This window comes from Ambystoma mexicanum, chromosome 6p, assembly GCF_040938575.1.
Source record: "Ambystoma mexicanum isolate Mex_15411 chromosome 6p, UKY_AmexF1_1, whole genome shotgun sequence".
NCBI lineage: Eukaryota > Metazoa > Chordata > Amphibia > Caudata > Ambystomatidae > Ambystoma > Ambystoma mexicanum.
The window spans coordinates 1,158,852,916-1,158,877,390 of record NC_090935.1 but is presented as its reverse complement, the minus strand read 5'-3'; the positions used below and the strand labels follow the sequence as shown (position 1 = coordinate 1,158,877,390).

Below are 24,475 nucleotides of genomic sequence, written 5' to 3'. Positions count from 1 at the left end.
TGTGGAAAGTGAACAATAGAACTATACGTATAATAAAACACTTCCAATTTCACCTGACCAAACTTGAAGTCACCAAACCATGGCGTGAAAAGGTGGCCTGATCCTTACCAACCCAACTGGTATCACTGCTCAACACACCCTTGATCATTGCCCCCCTTCTAAAGCCCTGGAGAATGCCCCTCCCTCAAAGATTTGCATCAGGGCTTATGTCCCATCATTCTTCACGTTGTCTGCTGCCGTTCCAGCACTGAGATGCGAGGGCCCCCCAGCGCGCAGCCCTTCCTTCTCACCGGGGCCGTCATCCACCTCCTGTCACCTGAGTCTATCGGTCCGCCACCATTTGCAGCCCGATGGTTTGTGATGCCTCCTCTGGGGTTGTGCAGCGTATTGTATTCCCGTCTCCGCTAAACCGGAGTCCAAAAGGCAAAGTCTGTACCTAAATCCTTCTTTTTGCAATATCTCTGTAATTGCTTGAAAAACTTGTCCTTTCTGAAGAGTTAGTGCTGCAATATCCTGAAAAATCAGGAGGGACTGTCCTTGAAATGATATAGGGCCCATCCTTCTCGATGCCCTGAGGATCTCTGTATGCAAATCACATTTCCTAATGAAGTCTGGCGGCCGACATTGGACCCCCTACATAGCGACCCCACCCTGTGAACTCTGTCGAGCACCATGCCATCATTTGCCACTTCCAGGAATTCAGAATGGAACACTTGCAGCACCCACTTCCTGAGATCTGTCTCCTCCACCACCTCTGTCACTCCACAGATCCTCAGGTTCTCAGACTGTGCCTGTTCTCCAGATCTTTGATCGTTGACACTGGGAGAGCCATATTCTGCTTGGCATCAGCTAGCTCCCCCTGCAGATGAATAACAAATGCTCAATAGTATAGTACAGCAGCGGGACAGGGGCTCGCCAGGTCTGCTCCTCCTCAGCCACCTCCTCTGGAATCTGGTGACATCAACAATAGGGGAGCAGCCACCTCCCCCACCCTTGGCCTGGGAGGTATGGGCGCTCCCTGTTTCCTCCACCGGGTAGTGCTGGTAATTCAGGCTGCACCGGCTGGACCGGTAACTCTCCCACCTGCCCCAATGCCTCACAAGCCTCCTCAGGTATCTCCTTTGCCATGCCCCACTCTGTCATTTCCTTGGAGATTGGCATGAGGCTGCAGCTCAGGCTCTGCAAGCTCAGTGTGCATGGCCCAGGCCATCTGATCCTCCTGTGGCCCCAAGCCCACTGCTCCTTCTCGCTGGGTGATCTTCCTCCGGGCAGCTTTTGATGCCAACAGCCCGCTGTGGCCCTGCAGAGAGCCTTTGACCACTTAATTTGCCTATTTGTACTTACTGGAACCAAATAATTCAAGGTACTTGATCGTAGTGGTGTACTTGTATTACGTATTCCACAGCTAAGTGAGAGAGGGCAGTGATCACCTTCTGGTCTAATTAGCACCTTAAAGGACGTAATCCTCCACCAGTCCATCAATTTTACCATTATGTAATCAATTGGACCTAATATTGATCAAACAAAGGTACTTCTACATAGTCGATCTTCTTCTGTTCAACCATTAATAATGTACATTAAGAGGCCGATTCATGGAATAATTAGCGCGGCGCAAGTGGGCAAAAACGTGCGAATCGCAGTGGAATAGCGAAAATCGCAGTGAACGTGCGAAAATCGCACGAAAAGCAGCGCACGTCGATTCATGGAAGGCCGTGCGCGAGAAAACCAGCGGATGTGCGAAAAAAAAGTGCGCGGCGCACGTTGGCGCACGTTGGCGCACAGGCCATCTAACAGCGTGCGCCAGGTCACAGCGAAAATCGCACAGGCCACAGCGAAATTCGCACATAGCGCGGCGCACGCAATAAAAGTAGGCGGAACACGGGCGTAACACTCGGAATGGGGAACAACTTGCCAAAACGTGGGCGTCACGGGGGAAGTACAGGGCACAAGTGCGCGGAACGCCCACACGCTCGCCTACAACACGTATTCATGGAATAGAATAGGGGAAAAAAGCGCACGCTCAAACCAGCGCACAGGCACAAACACGACCGCCACAAGAAAGGAGGCGGTAGCGTCTCTGCGGCTGTAAGAAATGTGCGCCAAAAGGTGCGCCAACAAATAGCACCTATATACTGCCATGATGAATGTCCCATACTGTGGCCCTCCAGGAAAAATGACGTGCAAAGGGGTACCCACAAACACGGACACCCGCTGACAAAAAATACGTGTGCATGTATACCGGGGTGCGCGGGAAGTGTCACACGCGATTTGCAGGGTACGTGCATCACAGGGGTTCGCGTGAAGTTATTCACACGATCGGGCCTGGGGGAGCGGGCTACGTGTATTACAGGGGTTCGCGTGAAGTTCCTCACGCGATCGGGCCTGGGGGAGCGGGCTACGTGTATTACAGGGGTTCGCGTGAAGTTCCTCACGCGATCGGGCCTGGGGGAGCGGGCTACGTGTATTACAGGGGTTCGCGTGAAGTTCCTCACGCGATCGGGCCTGGGGGAGCGGGCTACGTGTATTTCAGGGGTTCGCGTGAAGTTCCACACGCGATCGGGCCTGGGGGAGCGGGCTACGTGTATTACAGGGGTTCGCGTGAAGTTCCACACGCGATCGGGCCTGGGGGAGTGGGCTACGTGTATTACAGGGGTTCGCGTGAAGTTCCTCACGCGATCGGGCCTGGGGGAGCGTGCTACGTGTATTTCAGGGGTTCGCGTGAAGTTTCACACGCGAATAGCCTGGGCGCGTGAATTTGAGGGGTGCGCGGGAAGTTCCTCACGCGATCGGGCCTGGGGGAGCGGGCTACGTGTATTACAGGGGTTCGCGGGAAGTTCCACACGCGAATAGCCTGGGCGCGTGTATTTCAGGGGTTCGCGTGAAGTTTCACACGCGAGTAGCCTGGGCGCGTGAATTTCAGGGGTGCGCGGGAAGCTCCACACGCGATCGGGCCTGGGGGAGCGGGCTACGTGTATTACAGGGGTTCGCGTGAAGTTCCTCACGCGATCGGGCCTGGGGGAGCGGGCTACGTGTATTTCAGGGGTTCGCGTGAAGTTTCACACGCGAATAGCCTGGGCGCGTGAATTTGAGGGGTGCGCGGGAAGTTCCTCACGCGATCGGGGCTGGGGGAGCGGGCTACGTGTATTACAGGGGTTCGCGGGAAGTTCCACACGCGAATAGCCTGGGCGCGTGTATTTCAGGGGTTCGCGGGAAGTTCCACACGCGAATAGCCTGGGCGCGTGTATTTCAGGGGTGCGCGGGAAGTTCCACACGCGAATAGGCTGGGCGCGTGTATTTCAGGGGTGCGCGGGAAGTTCCACACGCGAATAGGCTGGGCGCGTGTATTTCAGGGGTTCGCGGGAAGTTCCACACGCGAATAGCCTGGGCGCGTGAATTTGAGGGGTGCGCGGGAAGTTCCACACGCGAATAGCCTGGGCGCGTGTATTTCAGGGGTGCGCGGGGAGTTCCACACGCGAATAGCCTGGGCCCGTGTATTTCAGGGGTGCGCGGGAAGTTCCACACGCGAATAGCCTGGGCGCGTGTATTTCAGGGGTGCGCGGGAAGTTTTACACGCGAATAGCCTGGGCGCGTGTATTTCAGGGGTGCGCGGGAAGTTTTACACGCGAATAGCCTGGGCGCGTGTATTTCAGGGGTGCGCGGGAAGTTTTACACGCGAATAGCCTGGGTGCGTGTATTTCAGGGGTGCGCGGGAAGTTTTACACGCGATTTCTGCACGGTACGTGTATTTCAGGGGTGCCGGGGAGTCCCACATGTGATTTGACAGTGTGGGTCCTCCCAGGTGTACCCTGTACACCCTCCACGGCCCCTGCAGGCAGCCCACACCACAGGGGACTACCCTGCATCCCTGGTCATGTCCCGCATGCAGCCCACCCAACATGGGCATGCCCCCCAGCAAAGGCACATGTCTCCTTGAACACCAACACATGTCCCCTTGCACCCCCACCCCCCAGCACTGTGGGGCACATGCCAGCAGTCCCCCACCCATGTCCAACTCATGTCCCCCACCACCCCCACCCCCCAGCACTGTGGGGCACCTGCCAGTAGGCCCCCACCCATGTCCAACTCATGTCTCCCACCACCCCCACCCCCCAGCCACCAGGGTCACCCTCCACCAGGGCCCCACTCATGTCTCCCACCACCCCCACCCCCCAGCACTGTGGGGGCACCTGCCAGCAGGCCCCCACCCATGTCCAACTCATGTCTCCCACCACCCCCACCCCCCAGCACTGTGGGGCACCTGCCAGTAGGCCCCCACCCATGTCCAACTCATGTCTCCCACCACCCCCACCCCCCAGCACTGTGGGGCACCTGCCAGCAGGCCCCCACCCATGTCCAACTCATGTCTCCCACCACCCCCACCCCCCAGCCACCAGGGTCACCCTCCACCAGGGCCCCACTCATGTCTCCCACCACCCCCACCCCCCAGCACTGTGGGGCACCTGCCAGCAGGCCCCCACCCATGTCCAACTCATGTCTCCCACCACCCCCACCCCCCAGCACTGTGGGGCACCTGCCAGCAGTCCCCCACCCATGTCCAACTCATGTCCCCCACCACCCCCACCCCCCAGCACTGTGGGGCACCTGCCAGTAGGCCCACACCCATGTCCAACTCATGTCTCCCACCACCCCCACCCCTCAGCCACCAGGGTCACCCTCCACCAGGGCCCCACTCATGTCTCCCACCACCCCCACCCCCCAGCACTGTGGGGCACCTGCCAGCAGGCCCCCACCCATGTCCAACTCATGTCTCCCACCACCCCCACCCCCCAGCACTGTGGGGCACCTGCCAGTAGGCCCCCACCCATGTCCAACTCATGTCTCCCACCACCCCCACCCCCCAGCACTGTGGGGCACCTGCCAGCAGGCCCCCACCCATGTCCAACTCATGTCTCCCACCACCCCCACCCCCCAGCCACCAGGGTCACCCTCCACCAGGGCCCCACTCATGTCTCCCACCACCCCCACCCCCCAGCACTGTGGGGCACCTGCCAGCAGGCCCCCACCCATGTCCAACTCATGTCTCCCACCACCCCCACCCCCCAGCACTGTGGGGCACCTGCCAGCAGGCCCCCACCCATGTCCAACTCATGTCTCCCACCACCCCCACCCCCCAGCACTGTGGGGCACCTGCCAGTAGGCCCCCACCCATGTCCAACTCATGTCTCCCACCACCCCCACCCCCCAGCACTGTGGGGCACCTGCCAGCAGGCCCCCACCCATGTCCAACTCATGTCTCCCACCACCCCCACCCCCCAGCCACCAGGGTCACCCTCCACCAGGGCCCCACTCATGTCTCCCACCACCCCCACCCCCCAGCACTGTGGGGCACCTGCCAGCAGGCCCCCACCCATGTCCAACTCATGTCTCCCACCACCCCCACCCCCCAGCAATGTGGGGCACCTGCCAGCAGTCCCCCACCCATGTCCAACTCATGTCCCCCACCACCCCCACCCCCCAGCACTGTGGGGCACCTGCCAGTAGGCCCCCACCCATGTCCAACTCATGTCTCCCACCACCCCCACACCCCAGCAGTGCAGGGTCACCCTCCACCAGGCCCCCACTCATGTCTACCACCACCCCCACCCCCCAGCCACCAGGGTCACCCTCCACCAGGCCCCCACTCATGTCCCCTATCACCCCCACCCCCCAGCCACCAGGGTCACCCTCCACCAGGCCCCCACTCATGTCTCCCATCACCCCCACACCCCAGCAGTGCAGGGTCACCCTCCACCAGGCCCCCACTCATGTCTCCCACCACCCCCACCCCCCCAGCAGTGCAGGCTCAACCTCCACCAGGCCCCCACTCATGTCCCCCTGCACCCCCACCCCCCTGCCACCATGTGCAGCCCCCACCAGGTCCTCACAATCCCCAATCATGTGCGTAATGGTCATCCTCCACAGCCAAAAAGACCTACCAAGTAACCCATTCACCCACATGGAAATGGAAATCACATGTTACACCCCCAATGTACATGAAGCAAATGAACCCATGTCCGTCACACACATATTTTCAAATTGAATGGGAAAACACACAACATGACATGCATGAAACCAATGAGATGAAACCACACAGTGAACAATGGAAAAAAAAATGTATTGAAAAAAATACAAATGCCAAAGAAAGAAAACTAACTACAATGTAAATGTGAAAAAATAAGCTGCATGTCCGCATAAAAACACAAAACTAGAAAATCAAATCAAAAAAATTATGTCCAAAGTGAAATGTAAAAACTCTCCATGCAACAAAGAACTATGTACAAAAATAACAAGGGTCCATCATCACAACTGAACTAAGGAAACCTCCTAAAAAACCTACCTAAATATCAACTATATACAAAAAGTGGAGCAGTGTCCGTCGACTCCAAATAATAATAAGAACGAAAGGAAACCTAAAACTAAAGAACTATATACAAAGGCGGCGGGCAAGTCCAGCGGCTCACTCTGTGGTGTTCCGGGCCAGGGCATCATCGAACTCCTGTTCGATGTCCCGGAGGCGGTCCAGTTCCATGGCCCCGAGGCTCCGCAGGGACGACGCCGTGTCCTCCTCCAACCCCCTGCGGATTGCCTCGAGGCACTCGGCCCGCCTCAGGGCCCTCCGCATGGAGTTCTCCGCCCTGACCATTGTGAGCCGCGCCTCTTCCGCCCGCCGCCGCTCCGCACCTATGGCGTGGCACAACCGCTGCCACACGGAAGACACTCTCTGTCCTGGGTCCTCCTGCCCTCCGGCCGATGCCTGCCCCTCCGATGTCGAAGGCCCCGAGCCTTCATGGCTCCCACCATCTTGCTGCTGCTGCTGCTCTGCCTCTGCCCGTGCACTGCCTCCTGCTGCCTGCACATCCTCCGCCGGCTGGGGTGCACCTGTTGATGTGGCCACCCCTGCTGGACGTCCGACTCCCGACTGTGGCAGGGATGCCTCCTCCACCAGCCTGGCCGCACTGTCAGAGGCAGCTCCACAGGGCACCCAGGTGACTGATGGGTGGGAAGATGGCACAGAGGACGACTGGCGCGTAGGGGGTCCAGTTGAGGAGGGGGTCGGAACAAGCCCCATCAGACAGCGGAATCCGGCCTGGGTGACCTGTCCCAGCAGGCTGACGTGGTCAACGAGCCATTCGAGATGACGTGCAGTCTCTCCATGAAAAGACTGCAGGTCACCTCGCATGGCCCGTTGACGCAACGCCACGCCAGCCAGGACAGGCTCAACCCGGTCCTGGATGGCCACGTCCGCAGGCAGAGGAAGGCCAGTTGACGTCAGCTCATCCCCTGCCTGAAAACGGGTCTGGACGTAGGCATCCCTGCTGGTGCAAGATGATGCAGGGACAGGATCGGGGACAGGATTGCACACAGGCACCTCCGCGGCCGCCTGTGCTGCCTCCTGTCCCTGGTCCTGCACTGCACCACTAGCACCAGTGGGATCCCCACCTCCAGACCCTGTCTCTGGTGCTTGCGCGGCCCCCTCCTCCACCAAACCCCCCACCAACCTGGATGACTCTGTGCCATCTTCCCCTGTTGGGCCCTGTGGGGTCCCAGCTGCCCCTTCTGCTGCCGAGGAGTCCAACTGCAACCTCCGCCTCTTGGACCTCCCCCCGGCAGCTGCGGCCTGGGACGCGGCACCGGACTCCTCACTCCCCGACGAGATGACAACACGGGAGGGGAGCCGGGCCTTGCGTCTCCGGCTGGCGGTCGGATCCCCGCCGCTGTGCTCCACAGCACCTTCTCCGCCCTCTTCATCAGTTGACGCTGCAGACAGGGAGAAACAAAACACAGGCATCAGGGCACTGTACAATGGACACATACACGCATGACAGTTGCACATGAGTGGCATTGGCAAACCTCAGACATGTCATCACAATCCCCAACACACATGTCATTGCAACTGGCACACATGAGCCATACCACAGCCATATCGCAACTGCCACCACCATCCCTACACATACAACAGCATCAGCAGCCAAAGGGGAGCCATACATCACATGCAACACAGGAAGTGCACCACACATGTACACACACCACCACACTTGCATGCATGTCTACACCTCTGCCAAGTGTCGCACTGTTCAGACGGGCATCCATGTCACATCTGCCAATCAGGCTTCCACATACCGCTGTCACATGCATCCATGTAGCATCACTGTTGCACCTTTGACAAATACACACACATGCACATGTACACAGTGCTCATACATGCAGCCGAAAACAACATACATGCCTGACATCACGGACATGTCTACTTACATACACATTCATCCAAACATGTGTGCACGCACAACTGCATTTGCCATGCAAGCCCACACACACAAGCACCATCCATGTCTCACACATTACAGCCCTCGCATGTGTCAGCCCCACGGCCCTGTACACCCCCACCCATACTCCACCCCATACAAACAGATGTGCAACCGGCACAATGGGGAATGATCACCACACGCCCTGCTCACAACCAGGATGCATGTACACTCACCGCTCGACTCCAGACGGCTCTGCTTCTCTAGGACCTGGACGTGGAGCGCTGGGGATATGCGTTCCAGGACCCCCATCTGTTCTTCCGACAAGTGGCCCCGGCGCCCCTTGGCATCCGCTGCCTTCAAGAGGCGCCGGGCCTTGTTCAGGGTCCTGGACCTGAAGTCCTCCCAGCGCTTCCTGACATGTTGTAAGTCCCGGACTGCCACCCCCTCCGCGTTGATGGCAGTCACGATGTCTGTCCAGATCCGAGTCCGTCCTTCCTTGTCGGCGCGGGAACTTCCAAAGAGGGCATCATACTGCCCCAGGACTTGCTCCACCAGGACACCAACTTCGGTGGCACTGAAGCTGGTGCCCCTCTGCCTCTCTGGCCGGGGGTTGTCAGTGGTCACAGATGGTGTTAGCCCCGACATGACAACCCCAGAGGCAGGAGTGGGTGGGCAACTGGGTCCTGGGGCTGGGCTGTGGAGCGATGGAATTCCAGTCGGGAGTCTTCTGTTCCAGCAGGGGTGGTCACAGCAACAGCACCCCTGGCTGATGTGCAGGCAGCAAATGGCAGTGCACGTGGGCAGCAGGCAGTCAGGCAGCAGCAGATAGCAGGTGGGAGCGTGCTCGGGGCTCTGGGGGGCAGTAATTCGGCCTTCTGGGCAGGAGCGTGGTCTCCCGTGTGCTCACGCGTGGCCAGCTTGGTACGGAGTGAATTGGCACGTGAAAATCCTGCACGTCAGCGTGAAAACCGAGGAAAGGCCCTTAGCGCGTAAGCGCGTCAGCACGCATACGCGATTCCATTGGACCAAAGGCCCTCAGCGCGTAAGCGCGTCTGTGACATGACCCGCACGGGTGTTTCCCACACAGCACGTGATGACAGAGCACACGTGGAAAGACTGCACGTCAGAGTCTCATCGCGTGTAATTGGACAAAAGTGCGTGTACACGCGATTGGCCTATGTACGTGTATATGAGGTGTGCGCGGACACTTACACACGCAAGTACGTCAGCGCACCTGTATCCCGGTGTACGGCCATTTCCACCAATCACACGCAATGAGACTCTGACGTGCAGTCTTTCCACGTGTGCTCTGTCATCACGTGCTGTGTGGGAAACACCCGTGCGGGTCACGTCACGGTCACGTCACAGACGCGCTTACGGGTGGGGGTGTACAGGGCCGTGGGGCTGACACATGCGAGGGCTGTAATGTGTGAGACATGGATGTGTGTGTGGGCTTGCATGGCAAATGCAGTTGTGCGTGCACACATGTTTGGATGAATGTGTATGTAAGTAGACATGTCCGTGATGTCAGGCATGTATGTTGTTTTCGGCTGCATGTATGAGCACTGTGTACATGTGCATGTGTGTGTATTTGTCAAAGGTGCAACAGTGATGCTACATGGATGCATGTGACAGCGGTATGTGGAAGCCTGATTGGCAGATGTGACATGGATGCCCGTCTGAACAGTGCGACACTTGGCAGAGGTGTAGACATGCATGCAAGTGTGGTGGTGTGTGTACATGTGTGGTGCACTTCCTGTGTTGCATGTGATGTATGGCTCCCCTTTGGCTGCTGATGCTGTTGTATGTGTAGGGATGGTGGTGGCAGTTGCGATATGGCTGTGGTATGGCTCATGTGTGCCAGTTGCAATGACATGTGTGTTGGGGATTGTGATGACATGTCTGAGGTTTGCCAATGCCACTCATGTGCAACTGTCATGCGTGTATGTGTCCATTGTACAGTGCCCTGATGCCTGTGTTTTGTTTCTCCCTGTCTGCAGCGTCAACTGATGAAGAGGGCGGAGAAGGTGCTGTGGAGCACAGCGGCGGGGATCCGACCGCCAGCCGGAGACGCAAGGCCCGGCTCCCCTCCCGTGTTGTCATCTCGTCGGGGAGTGAGGAGTCCGGTGCCGCGTCCCAGGCCGCAGCTGCCGGGGGGAGGTCCAAGAGGCGGAGGTTGCAGTTGGACTCCTCGGCAGCAGAAGGGGCAGCTGGGACCCCACAGGGCCCAACAGGGGAAGATGGCACAGAGTCATCCAGGTTGGTGGGGGGTTTGGTGGAGGAGGGGGCCGCGCAAGCACCAGAGACGGGGTCTGGAGGTGGGGATCCCACTGGTGCTAGTGGTGCAGTCCAGGACCAGGGACAGGAGGCAGCACAGGCGGCCGCGGAGGTGCCTGTGTGCAATCCTGTCCCCGATCCTGTCCCTGCATCATCTTGCACCAGCAGGGATGCCTACGTCCAGACCCGTTTTCAGGCAGGGGATGAGCTGACGTCAACTGGCCTTCCTCTGCCTGCGGACGTGGCTATCCAGGTCCGGGTTGAGCCTGTCCTGGCTGGTGTGGCGTTGCGTCAACGGGCCATGCGAGGTGACCTGCAGTCTTTTCATGGAGAGACTGCACGTCATCTCGAATGGCTCGTTGACCACGTCAGCCTGCTGGGACAGGTCACCCAGACCGGATTCCTCCGTCTGATGGGGCTTGTTCCGACCCCCTCCTCAACTGGACCCCCTACGCGCCAGTCGTCCTCTGTGCCATCTTCCCACCCATCAGTCACCTGGGTGCCCTGTGGAGCTGCCTCTGACAGTGCGGCCAGGCTGGTGGAGGAGGCATCCCTGCCACAGTCGGGAGTCGGACGTCCAGCAGGGGTGGCCACATCAACAACTGCACCCCAGCCGGCGGAGGATGTGCAGGCAGCAGGAGGCAGTGCACGGGCAGAGGCAGAGCAGCAGCAGCAGCAAGATGGTGGGAGCCATGAAGGCTCGGGGCCTTCGACATCGGAGGGGCAGGCATCGGCCGGAGGGCAGGAGGACCCAGGACAGAGAGTGTCTTCCGTGTGGCAGCGGTTGGGCCACGCCATAGGTGCGGAGCGGCGGCGGGCGGAAGAGGCGCGGCTCACAATGGTCAGGGCGGAGAACTCCATGCGGAGGGCCCTGAGGCGGGCCGAGTGCCTCGAGGCAATCCGCAGGGGGTTGGAGGAGGACACGGCGTCGTCCCTGCGGAGCCTCGGGGCCATGGAACTGGACCGCCTCCGGGACATCGAACAGGAGTTCGATGATGCCCTGGCCCGGAACACCACAGAGTGAGCCGCTGGACTTGCCCGCCGCCTTTGTATATAGTTCTTTAGTTTTAGGTTTCCTTTGTTTTTTCTTATGATTTGGAGTCGACGGACACTGCTCCACTTTTTGTATATAGTTGATATTTAGGTAGGTTTTTTAGGAGGTTTCCTTAGTTCTGTTGTGATGATGGACCCTTGTTATTTTTGTACATAGTTCTTTGTTGCACGGAGAGTTTTGACATTTCACTTTGGACAAAATTTTTTGGATTAGATTTTCTAGTTTTGTGTTTTTATGCGGACATGCAGCTTCTTTTTTCACATTTACATTGTAGTTAGTTTTCTTTCTTTAGCATTCGTATTTTTTTCTAATACATTTTTTTTTCCATTGTTCACTGTGTGGTTTCATCTCATTGGTTTCATGCATGTCATGTTGTGTGTTTTCCCATTCAATTGGAAAATATGTGTGTGACGGACATGGGTTCATTTGCTTCATGAACATTGGGGGTGTAACATGTGATTTCCATTTCCATGTGGGTGAATGGGTTACTTGGTAGGGCTTTTTGGCTGTGGAGGCTGACCATTACGCACATTGTGAGGACCTGGTGGGGGCTGCACATGGTGGCAGGGGGGTGGGGGTGGTGGGAGACATGAGTGGGGGCCTGGTGGAGGGTGCCCCTGGTGGCTGGGGGGTGGGGGTGGTGGGAGACATGAGTGGGGGCCTGGTGGAGGGTGCCCCTGCACTGCTGGGGGGTGGGGGGGGTGGGAGACATGAGTGGGGGCCTGGTGGAGGGTGCCCCTGGTGGCTGGGGGGTGGGGGTGGTGGGAGACATGAGTGGGGGCCTGGTGGAGGGTGCCCCTGCACTGCTGGGGGGTGGGGGTGGTGGGAGACATGAGTGGGGGCCTGGTGGAGGGTGCCCCTGGTGGCGGGGGGTGGGGGTGATAGGGGACATGAGTGGGGGCCTGGTGGAGGCTGCCCCTGCACTGCTGGGGGGTGGGGGTGGTGGGAGACATGAGTGGGGGCCTGGTGGAGGGTGCCCCTGGTGGCTGGGGGGTGGGGGTGGTGGGAGACATGAGTGGGGGCCTGGTGGAGGGTGCCCCTGCACTGCTGGGGGGTGGGGGGGGTGGGAGACATGAGTGGGGGCCTGGTGGAGGGTGCCCCTGGTGGCTGGGGGGTGGGGGTGGTGGGAGACATGAGTGGGGGCCTGGTGGAGGGTGCCCCTGCACTGCTGGGGGGTGGGGGTGGTGGGAGACATGAGTGGGGGCCTGGTGGAGGGTGCCCCTGGTGGCGGGGGGTGGGGGTGATAGGGGACATGAGTGGGGGCCTGGTGGAGGCTGCCCCTGCACTGCTGGGGGGTGGGGGTGGTGGGAGACATGAGTGGGGGCCTGGTGGAGGCTGCCCCTGCACTGCTGGGGGGTGGGGGTGGTGGGAGACATGAGTGGGGGCCTGGTGGAGGCTGCCCCTGCACTGCTGGGGGGTGGGGGTGGTGGGAGACATGAGTGGGGGCCTGGTGGAGGCTGCCCCTGCACTGCTGGGGGGTGGGGGTGGTGGGAGACATGAGTGGGGGCCTGGTGGAGGCTGCCCCTGCACTGCTGGGGGGTGGGGGTGGTGGGAGACATGAGTGGGGGCCTGGTGGAGGGTGCCCCTGGTGGCGGGGGGGTGGGGGTGATAGGGGACATGAGTGGGGGCCTGGTGGAGGCTGCCCCTGCACTGCTGGGGGGTGGGGGTGGTGGGAGACATGAGTGGGGGCCTGGTGGAGGCTGCCCCTGCACTGCTGGGGGGTGGGGGTGGTCGGAGACATGAGTGGGGGTCTGGTGGAGGCTGCCCCTGCACTGCTGGGGGGTGGGGGTGGTGGGAGACATGAGTGGGGGCCTGGTGGAGGGTGCCCCTGGTGGCGGGGGGGTGGGGGTGATAGGGGACATGAGTGGGGGCCTGGTGGAGGCTGCCCCTGCACTGCTGGGGGGTGGGGGTGGTGGGAGACATGAGTGGGGGCCTGGTGGAGGGTGCCCCTGCACTGCTGGGGGGTGGGGGTGGTGGGAGACATGAGTGGGGGCCTGGTGGAGGGTGCCCCTGGTGGCTGGGGGGTGGGGGTGGTGGGAGACATGAGTGGGGGCCTGGTGGAGGGTGCCCCTGCACTGCTGGGGGGTGGGGGTGGTGGGAGACATGAGTGGGGGCCTGGTGGAGGGTGCCCCTGGTGGCTGGGGGGTGGGGGTGGTGGGAGACATGAGTGGGGGCCTGGTGGAGGGTGCCCCTGCACTGCTGGGGGGTGGGGGTGGTGGGAGACATGAGTGGGGGCCTGGTGGAGGGTGCCCCTGGTGGCGGGGGGTGGGGGTGATAGGGGACATGAGTGGGGGCCTGGTGGAGGCTGCCCCTGCACTGCTGGGGGGTGGGGGTGGTGGGAGACATGAGTGGGGGCCTGGTGGAGGCTGCCCCTGCACTGCTGGGGGGTGGGGGTGGTGGGAGACATGAGTGGGGGCCTGGTGGAGGCTGCCCCTGCACTGCTGGGGGGTGGGGGTGGTGGGAGACATGAGTGGGGGCCTGGTGGAGGCTGCCCCTGCACTGCTGGGGGGTGGGGGTGGTGGGAGACATGAGTGGGGGCCTGGTGGAGGGTGCCCCTGGTGGCGGGGGGGTGGGGGTGATAGGGGACATGAGTGGGGGCCTGGTGGAGGGTGCCCCTGCACTGCTGGGGGGTGGGGGTGGTGGGAGACATGAGTGGGGGCCTGGTGGAGGCTGCCCCTGCACTGCTGGGGGGTGGGGGTGGTGGGAGACATGAGTGGGGGCCTGGTGGAGGGTGCCCCTGGTGGCGGGGGGTGGGGGTGATAGGGGACATGAGTGGGGGCCTGGTGGAGGGTGCCCCTGGTGGCGGGGGGTGGGGGTGATAGGGGACATGAGTGGGGGCCTGGTGGAGGCTGCCCCTGCACTGCTGGGGGGTGGGGGTGGTGGGAGACATGAGTGGGGGCCTGGTGGAGGCTGCCCCTGCACTGCTGGGGGGTGGGGGTGGTGGGAGACATGAGTGGGGGTCTGGTGGAGGCTGCCCCTGCACTGCTGGGGGGTGGGGGTGGTGGGAGACATGAGTGGGGGCCTGGTGGAGGGTGACCCTGGTGGCGGGGGGGTGGGGGTGATAGGGGACATGAGTGGGGGCCTGGTGGAGGCTGCCCCTGCACTGCTGGGGGGTGGGGGTGGTGGGAGACATGAGTGGGGGCCTGGTGGAGGGTGACCCTGGTGGCTGGGGGGTGGGGGTGGTGGGAGACATGAGTGGGGGCCTGGTGGAGGGTGCCCCTGCACTGCTGGGGGGTGGGGGTGCAGGGGGACATGAGCAGGTGTGCAGGGTAGTCCCCTGTTTTGTGGGCTGCCTGCAGGGGCTGTGGAGGGTGTACAGGGAACACCTGTGAGGACCCACCCAGCCTAATTGCGTGTGATAATTCCCGCACACCCCTGTAATACACGTACCAAGCCAAATCGCGTGTGATAATTCCCACGCACCCCTGTAATACACGTACCTGGCCAAATCGCATGTGAAACTTCCCGCGTACCCCTGTAATACACGTACCCTGGCCAATCGCGTGTTGAACTTCCCGCGTACCCCTGTAATACACGTACCCTGGCCAATCGCGTGTTAAACTTCCCGCGTACCCCTGTAATACACGTACCCTGGCTAATCGCGTGTATAACTTCACGCGTACCCCTGTAATACACGTACCCTGGCCAATCGCGTGTTAAACTTCCCGCGTACCCCTGTAATACATGTACCCTGGCCAATCGCGTGTTAAACTTCCCGCGTACCCCTGTAATACACGTACCCTGGCTAATCGCGTGTTAAACTTCCCGCGTACCCCTGTAATACACTTACCCTGGCTAATCGCGTGTTAAACTTCCCGCGTACCCCTGTAATACACGTACCCTGGCCAATCGCGTGTTAAACTTCCCGCGTACCCCTGTAATACACGTACCCTGGCTAATCGCGTGTATGACTTCCCGCGTACCCCTGTAATACACTTACACTGGCCAATCGCGTGTTAAACTTCCCGCGTACCCCTGTGATACACGTACCCTGGCCAATCGCGTGTTAAACTTCCCGCGTACCCCTGTAATACACGTACCCTGGCCAATCGCGTGTTAAACTTCCCGCGTACCCCTGTAATACACGTACCCTGGCTAATCGCGTGTATGACTTCACGTGTACCCCTGTAATACACTTACCCTGGCTAATCGCGTGTTAAACTTCCCGCGTACCCCTGTAATACACGTACCCTGGCCAATCGCGTGTTAAACTTCCCGCGTACCCCTGTAATACACATACCCTGGCCAATCGCGTGTTAAACTTCCCGCGTACCCCTGTAATACACGTACCCTGGCTAATCGCGTGTATGACTTCACGTGTACCCCTGTAATACACTTACCCTGGCTAATCGCGTGTATGACTTCACGTGTACCCCTGATATGCACGTTACCCGCTTTGCGTTCCTTGTTTGGCTGCCCTGTAAACTGGTCCAGGGTTAGCGCAGCCCTTTGCGATGATTTAGCGATTTTGCTGGCTTTTCCTTGCGCGAGGGCGTTCTTGGGGGCGTTACTGGCGCTGCTGCAGGGTCGCTGCGATACTCTGCGCCACGGCTGGTTTGGGAGCATGAAATCCATGAATACGCTGTGCGCGGAAATCGGTTTTAGCGCACGTGCCTGGCGCAGTCAATCGCACGCGGACACTCTGCGCCAGCCGCTTGCGACACTTTTCTGCGAAATTCTATGAATTACCCTGTATGTGTTTATCATATAATTCGATCAAAGGATGGCCTTGTTTGTTAGCAAAGTTAGATTGTATCACCAGAGGGTGAATATTGTTTTGCTCCCATTCATTTTTTATCCCGTTGTGTTAGTCAGCATTCACTGCCTGTCCTGGAATTGAAGTCCCCCATTATGCATGATTTAGCTTTCAAACACTATAGGTTCTGGTCTTTAAATTCACTTAACATCTCATCCAACATCATAGAAGGAGATACCAGAGGGACTATTAGAAGTTTATAACAACTCTTTTTTCACCCTCTTGGGCTTTGAATTCCAGCACCATATGTGTTTTGATGACATGGAAGAAAGAGTGAAAACAACATTCGGTTTATTTGATACTTGAGTTATTAGGCATTCTAAAGGTGCAGAAGGAGGAGACTGACACATGGGTGGCACTCTTGTTGCTAAAGACTTTTATTTATATGTGAAAGAAAGGAAAACCTATCTTGCCCTATTAGTAAGAGGGGTTTCCCTGCCTCAACAAAATATTAAGGCGTCTGTCAGGATGTCCAAGAAAATAAAGCATCCACCGTCCTGTGTTAGAAACCTATTTCCTTCCCTTACACTTGAAAATTAACCAACTAATTAGTGAGTCTTCTGGGTCCAGAAGAAGTACCCTGTATTCTGGACAGCAGCTTCTGGTTCCAGTGAAACAGGGGATTTTCCCCAGAGGGAATAACTCCGATCCCCAGGTCAAGATCCTTTTCCAAGGTGCAAACAAAGTTCCAAGTAAAAAGTCTCAAAGAGGACTACAAGTTCTTGGTTAAACCCAAAGTTCACAGTCCTAAAATGTCAGCATTCCTTATTGGGAATGATTACTGATTTTACTGTTGGATCCCTGGAGAGTATCTCCCTTCTCCTGGTATCTTGGTCTCAACACTTTCACAGTTCCAGGGGTATGACTACCTTCACTGTGCTTTCTACTGCTTGGCTTCATGATACACAGTGGCAGAGGGTATGGCTTCCTTCCCCTGATCTTTCTCAGGATTCTTCATAACGCCAGGGGAATGACTCCCTTTCCCTGGCCTTTCTCAGCCGTCTTAAAATGTCCACAATGCCAGGGGGAACAACTCTCTTCCCCTGGTCTTTCTTAATCTTCTCACAATGCCAGGGAAATTACTCCCTCCTCTGGTCTTTCTTAAAGCTTCTCACAATGCCAGGGGAATGACTCCATTCCCCTAGCCTTTCTAAAGCTTCTCACAATGTCCACAACACCAGGGGAATGACTCCCTTCCCCTGGTCTTTCTTAGGCCTCCCACATTGTCCACAATACCAGGGTGAATTACTCCCATCCCCTGGTCTTTCTAATGCTTCTCAAATGCCAGGGGGAATGTCTCCCCTCCCCCCTGCATTTCTCAGGCTTTACTTGGCAGTTCTGAGCCTCACTAGTGGTTCGGTTCGGCAGACCTGGTGCACTCGGTTGCCAGGTACTGACACAAAGAAGATGCTCAACTGAGGAACTCCTCCTACACTGGTGGGTTCCCCGATCCTGTATCCTTTTCTCTGTTCAATTTCTATTATACCTTGAACACTACCCTGACAGGTATAATGATTCTTGCAAATTTCCTTAATGTTCCTTTCAGGGTCCTAGCCCCTCTCACATGAGTTTCTCCTGTTCGCTTGATGGACCCAGGTCACCCTCGTACCTTCCAGTTGGGTCCCCGGTCCTCTGCTTTGATCTCTGGCTTTTCCAAGGCTTCTCTCAGCTTTTTTTAATTTCTTCTTTTTCTCACGCTGCCTTAAGTGGCTCTTCAGCACTTCCTTGGAGCCGGGCTGCATGCCTCTGCTCGACCACGTCATACAGCATTCTTCCATGCCTGTACTACCTGTATCTTCAGGTTTTGGTCATCTGGTACTCAGAAGAGCAGAGAGGAACATCGTAGTTCCACCGTCTATGTCCCAGTCAGCAGATTCTGCTTCAGCTTTGCCATCCGCCGTATGGGTGCTTTGCTCGCGGTGCCTCCAGGGAAGGACTGACAACATGGTTAGTCCCTCTTTCATTTTTAAGCCACTTCTTGCTTGAACGTTACAAAGCTAGACAGCTCAATTAGGTTGTCTGGAGGCTTCTTCATTAGGTTATGATTAAGCACCAATGGACTTAACCCTACTCTTCTTCATCCAGCATTAGAGGTATTACTGGTTTGACACAAGTACTTCGCCCAGAAGCTCACTGTCTCCCAAGATCTGGTTCTCTCTAGATTGGACTACTGTAACAGCCTCTTTGTCTAAATCTACCTGCCTCAACTCTCCGCCCTTTACAACTAATCCAGAACAGGACTGCAAGACTTGTCCTTGGCCTCAGGATTAGAGGAAGGTAAGGAAGGAGGTGGCAAAGAGGTGGGTAGGTATTGGGAATACTGCGTTTCTACCTGATGTCCTTCCTGTATCCCAGAGGGGGAATCCCTCCCCATGAGATCCTCCCCACCGAGTACAATCCCCACGGGGACTATCAGGTAGCAGCCTCACCCCCTTGTCCTCATGAGTAGAGTCTCCCCCTCGGGGAGCAGGGACGACACCGCAGGATTTACCACAGCCCCCTGTGACTCATCCTCTCGATGAGGGTTTAGTCATCATAAAAAAGGTTTTATATTCTCCTACAAAAACTGGATCATCATCACATAGCTGAGGGAGGGCAATGCACAAACCTACCTTGTCCTGAGTGTACACACCTATTCCCCAGCCTGTTTTCACAAATACACACAGATACACAAAAGGGAAAGATCCTTTGAGGTGCCCCAAGTGACACTTGACCAGAGATGTGGTGGAGACAGTACAACACACGCCTTTTCACAGAAGAACTCTAATTAGCATACCAGAAAGCCAGAGGCGTTGCTAGGGGTGGCTGAGTGGGCTATAGCCCCGGGTCTTTTGGTTGTAGACCCGGATAGAAGTTCGGGACTACAACCAAAAGGCTATAGCTAGCCCTGAATCCCGCCAGTCCCACCATTACAACCTAGCCAGATATTAAGAAGGCCTTTATAGAATAGTATGGTTGTCGATAAGGGGCCTGCTGACAGAGAACCCACGACAAATGCACTAATGCCTGGAAGGCCTGGCCACTAAATAGTTAACTACCAACCTTGTCACAAATATGCTGGAGACCGTTATTTTTGGGCAATTCTTGGAATCTCTCCCCTTACATATGCAAAGATTGGTGAGACAGCACCATCATATTACAATGATAGAGGCCATCAATATTTCATCATTTTTCCAGCAGGCACGAGGACATCGGAATACATCAGTCTGGGCATCCAGCAGTGGACGTCGCTCTCAAAGGCCCATTGAATCATGATTTTGGCTGTGTCAAAACCCCTATTCTCACCATCCAGTCGACACCTACTGCATAAAACACAATCCTTCAGGATGATAAATATAATTTTAAAAGTGCAACAAAATCTTTTATAAAATGAATTCCGATAGACCCATTGAAATAGGAATCAATCATTTAATTGAGGTTAGAAGATTTTTTAAAAATCGAAGTTTATTAATGCTTTCAAAATTATATTTAACAACATGTTATGGAAATGCCCTGGATGTATACAAATAGCATGGTTTTCCATTTCTATTGATTCAGGTGAAATTTTCATTAAAAGGTGTATTACCATTTAGTTTTGCCCTTTCCCCTTTAATCTGAGGTCACGGAAATGCAGTCACTTCATCAGACCCCCTCTCCTACACGTGCTTCCTCTTTTCCTATCACCGCATTCATGGGTTGTGTGTCTCTGATTGTTCATGTTCTCTAATGGTTTGATTGCTCTGGGTTTAGGCCGGCTGTCTGCCATGTTTGAATCAGGTGGAAGCAACATGGTGGATGGGTAGAGCACAATTCCTTCCTGCTCTCCTGTTTGTAATCGCTCGTCAAGCTCCCTAGCATTCTGAGTCTTAAAACATTCCCCACTCTGCATGTGCGCTTGCAGATGGAACTCTAAAACCCCCCAATATTCATTAGATATCTTGTCTTCCCCAAGCACCTAACCTTACCATGTATCTATGTGTTGTTTGGCTCCCTGGCATAGTCTGCCCCCCAGGAGTCTGTTCGGTGAGCCACTGATTGCTGTAAAATAACACATATCCTAAATGTCTACGGAAGGGGTACTTGCACCAGGGGAGTTTTGGGGTACCCTGTTGCACTCAGGCCTGTACCTTAGGCCCCAGGCAGTTACCACTCAATCCAGCCCGCCGAATCAGGTGTTTTTGATAAATTGTGTCACTCTTATGAATACTGTTGTAATATCAGTGGAAGTTCAATCTTTTTTTATTTATATACACAGATTATCTGGGATAGATACTTATAGAGTGTAGGGGAGTTATCTATAACACAAATAGAAATTTCTTGTTTGTTTGCCCTTCCTTTTATGGGTTCATGGTGATCCAAGTTTTCAAATGGCTGTTGTTCATTTTGATGTCAGGCAGAAGTTCTGTATTCTGGAGGTTAGGCTCTCTGGGGCTGATAATGGTCGGCTTCTGCATCATTGGTGTCTCAATCTCTGCAGTCCCTCTTGCAAGTAACGTCTGCGGAATGGCTTGCTGGTAATCATATTTATTTGGTATTCCTCACTTATGCTGAATGGCAATTAGGTGCGAGTGGAAATATGCCGCGCTCAGCAGAGTACCGATGAGTGCAGCAACTATCCGGATGTGTTGAGATACACGCCATCGACCCGCAAGAAATTCTGTTTTTTTGCCTTAGAGTCAGCGCCATAGCCGCGAGCGCGGCATATTTCCACTCGCAGTGCACCATTCAAGCGTACTCAGTTTATATCTTGGAGCTGAAAAACACGAGTTAACAGCCCCCTAGCTCTCCCGGACATAGAAATACAAATACAGCGTTAACTAAGTGCGGTCATAGGAATAAGAAAACACACGATTGGGAGCAAGTGGCTTATCCCCACAGGAAGTCAAAACCCTTTGGTTTTGAATAAAGTCCTGATGAAGATGACCAAAATAAGATATGGTTATGAAACTGGTCGACCTTGATCTAGCATGAGCGGGTCTCATGCACTTTTATGTTCTGTGTACAGAATAATCAGTCATAGACCTATTTAATCCATTTAGATCTGTGCTTTATACCGGGTCTCACAAAGTCTTTTGTCTGTACATTTTTATATGTGTAAGAGGACCTTAGAGCTTAGGTTCCTTTGATGTATTGTGTGTTATCAGTACAAGTTGTTAGACTTTTCTAGTGCCTGGCACTACATTGGCCAATAAAGCAATTATACACTGTAGTGCAGATATAGCCCTAAAAAACTCGTATTAGGCATTATCTTATGTAAAATGCCTATCTGGTTTCAAACACTTGGGATTGATTTTTAACTGTATGTTTCATAATTGTACTAAAAAGCAGAAGGGTATTTTCATCCTTTTTCTTTTGGCTATTGTTAAGTGGTGTATTTACCGATGTTGGGAATAGCCCACTGAGATACAGAGAAAAATAAATAAATAACAAAATCATTTTTTACTGCTTTGTGTGTTAGATGCTATTAGATTATATATATTTAATATGTTGAACAGAATAATTTCTCTACAGACCGTGATTGTGTGTGACAATGTTTCAAATTTCTCGGTAGGAATGTAAACTAGACCTCTTGGAGGTCCAATTAATAATACCCTCAGTGTTACAGCTTCTACTTTAAACACTGCTGTTTGAGCATTGCCCTGGGAGTATTCCATTTCAGGAACATTGAAAGCGGATGCAAGGAAGGAGGGTTTGGGAGTCCTCCCAAGAGACATGCTAATTTCAAGTCAATATGGGACAACAAATGAGCAAGCACCAGGCACCAATTTTAGGAAGTGTGACAAACATTTACCATTAAAAAGGGGATAAGGGAATCATTCAGTTCACACATTTACAAAATGAAGATCTCAGATGAGGTGGTGGTCCACCCGGGGTGTTGAAGAAAGGGTATCAAGGAGGGGATGTGCAGGAAGAAGAGACTCAGAGCAGACGGCTCATGCAACCACCTCTGTACTGTACACTCTTTTCAACGAAGGCAAGTGGGGCTCTCCAGTGACCCGTAGGAGTCCCCATCCTCACTGGAAAATCCAGAAATAACATAATCTAGGCTAAACCACCCTCCACATACTTTTAAAGGTCAATCATCTGGCCTCTTAAAGAAGACGAATTTGTTAACCATAATTCTAGTTGACTTTATTTTCATTGGAGATTACTGTAAATTATTGCCTCAACTTTTAAAATGGAAAAGATGAAATACTTACGGATGCAGTAGCCAGTAGTCACTTTTATTTCAAAGATCGCAACGCTACCAACTGGCCCTTCTCCAAGAATGCCTTCCACAAGGATCTGCAAAATATGAGGATAAAGCGCACTCAGTAACTGCCGGAAAGTACAGTACTTCCGCTTGGCCTTTGGAACTATAGCTTGCAAAATGTTTTGAATGGACGCCTGTGTCTGGAGCATGAAAGCATACAGTGTTCAGAACGAGTTGGAGGCAAAGAGATGGCACTCACCTCAGGACCATATGTATATACATGAGGCAAGACATTGGCCCGGCTGCGGCAGCAATGTTTGTATTCCTTACATTCAGGCTTCCATCAAAGTAACAAAATGGCTGCCTGCCAGTGCCAACACATACCAGCTACAGAGGTCACCAGAGGCAGGTTGATAGCTAGAAATCTATTTAGCAAGGCCATCCCCCAGGTGGCTGTCCCCATTTCTATTACTGATGCTGTCCATTGTATGTATATATATATATATATATATATATATATATATATATATATATATATATATATATATATATATATTAGAAATCTCCAAACACTGTGTTTAATGGATGGCTTATGACAGCATTTGAAGAAGCAGCCAGCGAGGGACCGAATGTTCTGTAAAGTCTTGCACTCACAAAATACATGCGCAGAAGCAACATAAATCGCCAGTTTTCAAATGAATAACTGTAACCACAACACCACTACACTGTACTGAAGGAAGACTGTCAACAGAGTGGGGAACAATTGTAAAACCTGATTATTTGAATCACAAATATTGACTTTGGAGTGGCATATTCTTGGGTCTAGGAAAAATATCAAAAACATATTGATGGTGGTGGGGAGGTCCCCTACTACTACCTACCACTTGTCGGCCCCTTAGCCGATTACTCCATTCCGTGCACATGTCCATCAGTATTCACCGCAAGGCGGCAGGCAAGCTGAAAAGGTGCCAACCTGTTTCTGAGTCGGGGATGGCAGTATAGCACTAGAAACCAAAAGGAGTCTTTTACCTAAACGAAAACGAGGAGTCCCCAAGCCTAGTCCGAAAAATGGCATATACAAATCTGTTTTTAGGATATCCACACAAAATATCTGTGAATACAGAGAATCTAAATGAGCGTAATTATGTAGTCAGAGGTTATCCTGACAATTTGGTGTGGTCGGAACTTGAGTACTGGACTGCTCCAAAGAAAACAGTTTTACAAACAGATCAAGCTTCCTGTCCTCTTCGATTGTGGCTCGTACTTTAGGTAGGTGATCACTGAAAGAAGGGATTGGGATGCCGAAAGCCTGTAGAAATGTATAATGACTGAAGCCAATATATTGTTGATCACAGCACAGCCAGCTGCGTGCTACTGTCAGTACATAAACCTCGCTGGCGCCACCCCTTTGCAGTAATTTGATGGGGAAGAAATGGAGTAATCATTTACCAGCAATTTCATGTTTATCCAATCCTTTTATCCTTGTCACAGTCCCTGCATCTCTGCTGATTGGCATAAAGCTTCTGGGGGGCGTATATGCTTGAGTAGTGTACAAGAAATTATGGAATAAAGGCTCCTTCTTATAGAAATCAAGGACAATGTTGTTCTATAAAAAAAGGCTTTCTTCTTTTAGAAAGAGTGGGTAGTTTGTCTCCAGGTTTAACATCACAATGTAAAGACTGGGCCTCATTACAGTTTTGCTGGTGAGGAAATAATGTGCTGGTATTTCTGTATACTGGCACGTTTCCACACCGGCAAACTACAAGCTTGCCAGTAGGGTGCCTGATTTACCTCCAGCCAAGAGCTGAAAGTAAGTCAGGCAACCCACCGGCAAAAAACAGCCTGTATTGCTGACATCGGTATTACCGGTGCCGGCAATACCGGCAATCCTGTGAGACTCCATGGAATGTGGATTAACCATCTTTGCCGGCAGTTGTACTCTGCCAGTAATTCTGGCAGACCAAGTGCCG

At 54.5% G+C, this 24,475-nt stretch overlaps 1 protein-coding gene across 1 annotated transcript in view; it reads right to left on the bottom strand.

Moving 5' to 3' along the window:
- Positions 1 to 24,475, bottom strand: part of MAMDC2 (MAM domain containing 2) — a 682,997-nt gene that overhangs the window by 324,185 nt on the left and 334,337 nt on the right. The window contains exon 4 of the mRNA XM_069625792.1: positions 22,513 to 22,597. Coding sequence (XP_069481893.1) covers positions 22,513 to 22,597 — 85 coding nt within the window. The remainder of the gene's footprint in view (positions 1 to 22,512; positions 22,598 to 24,475) is intronic.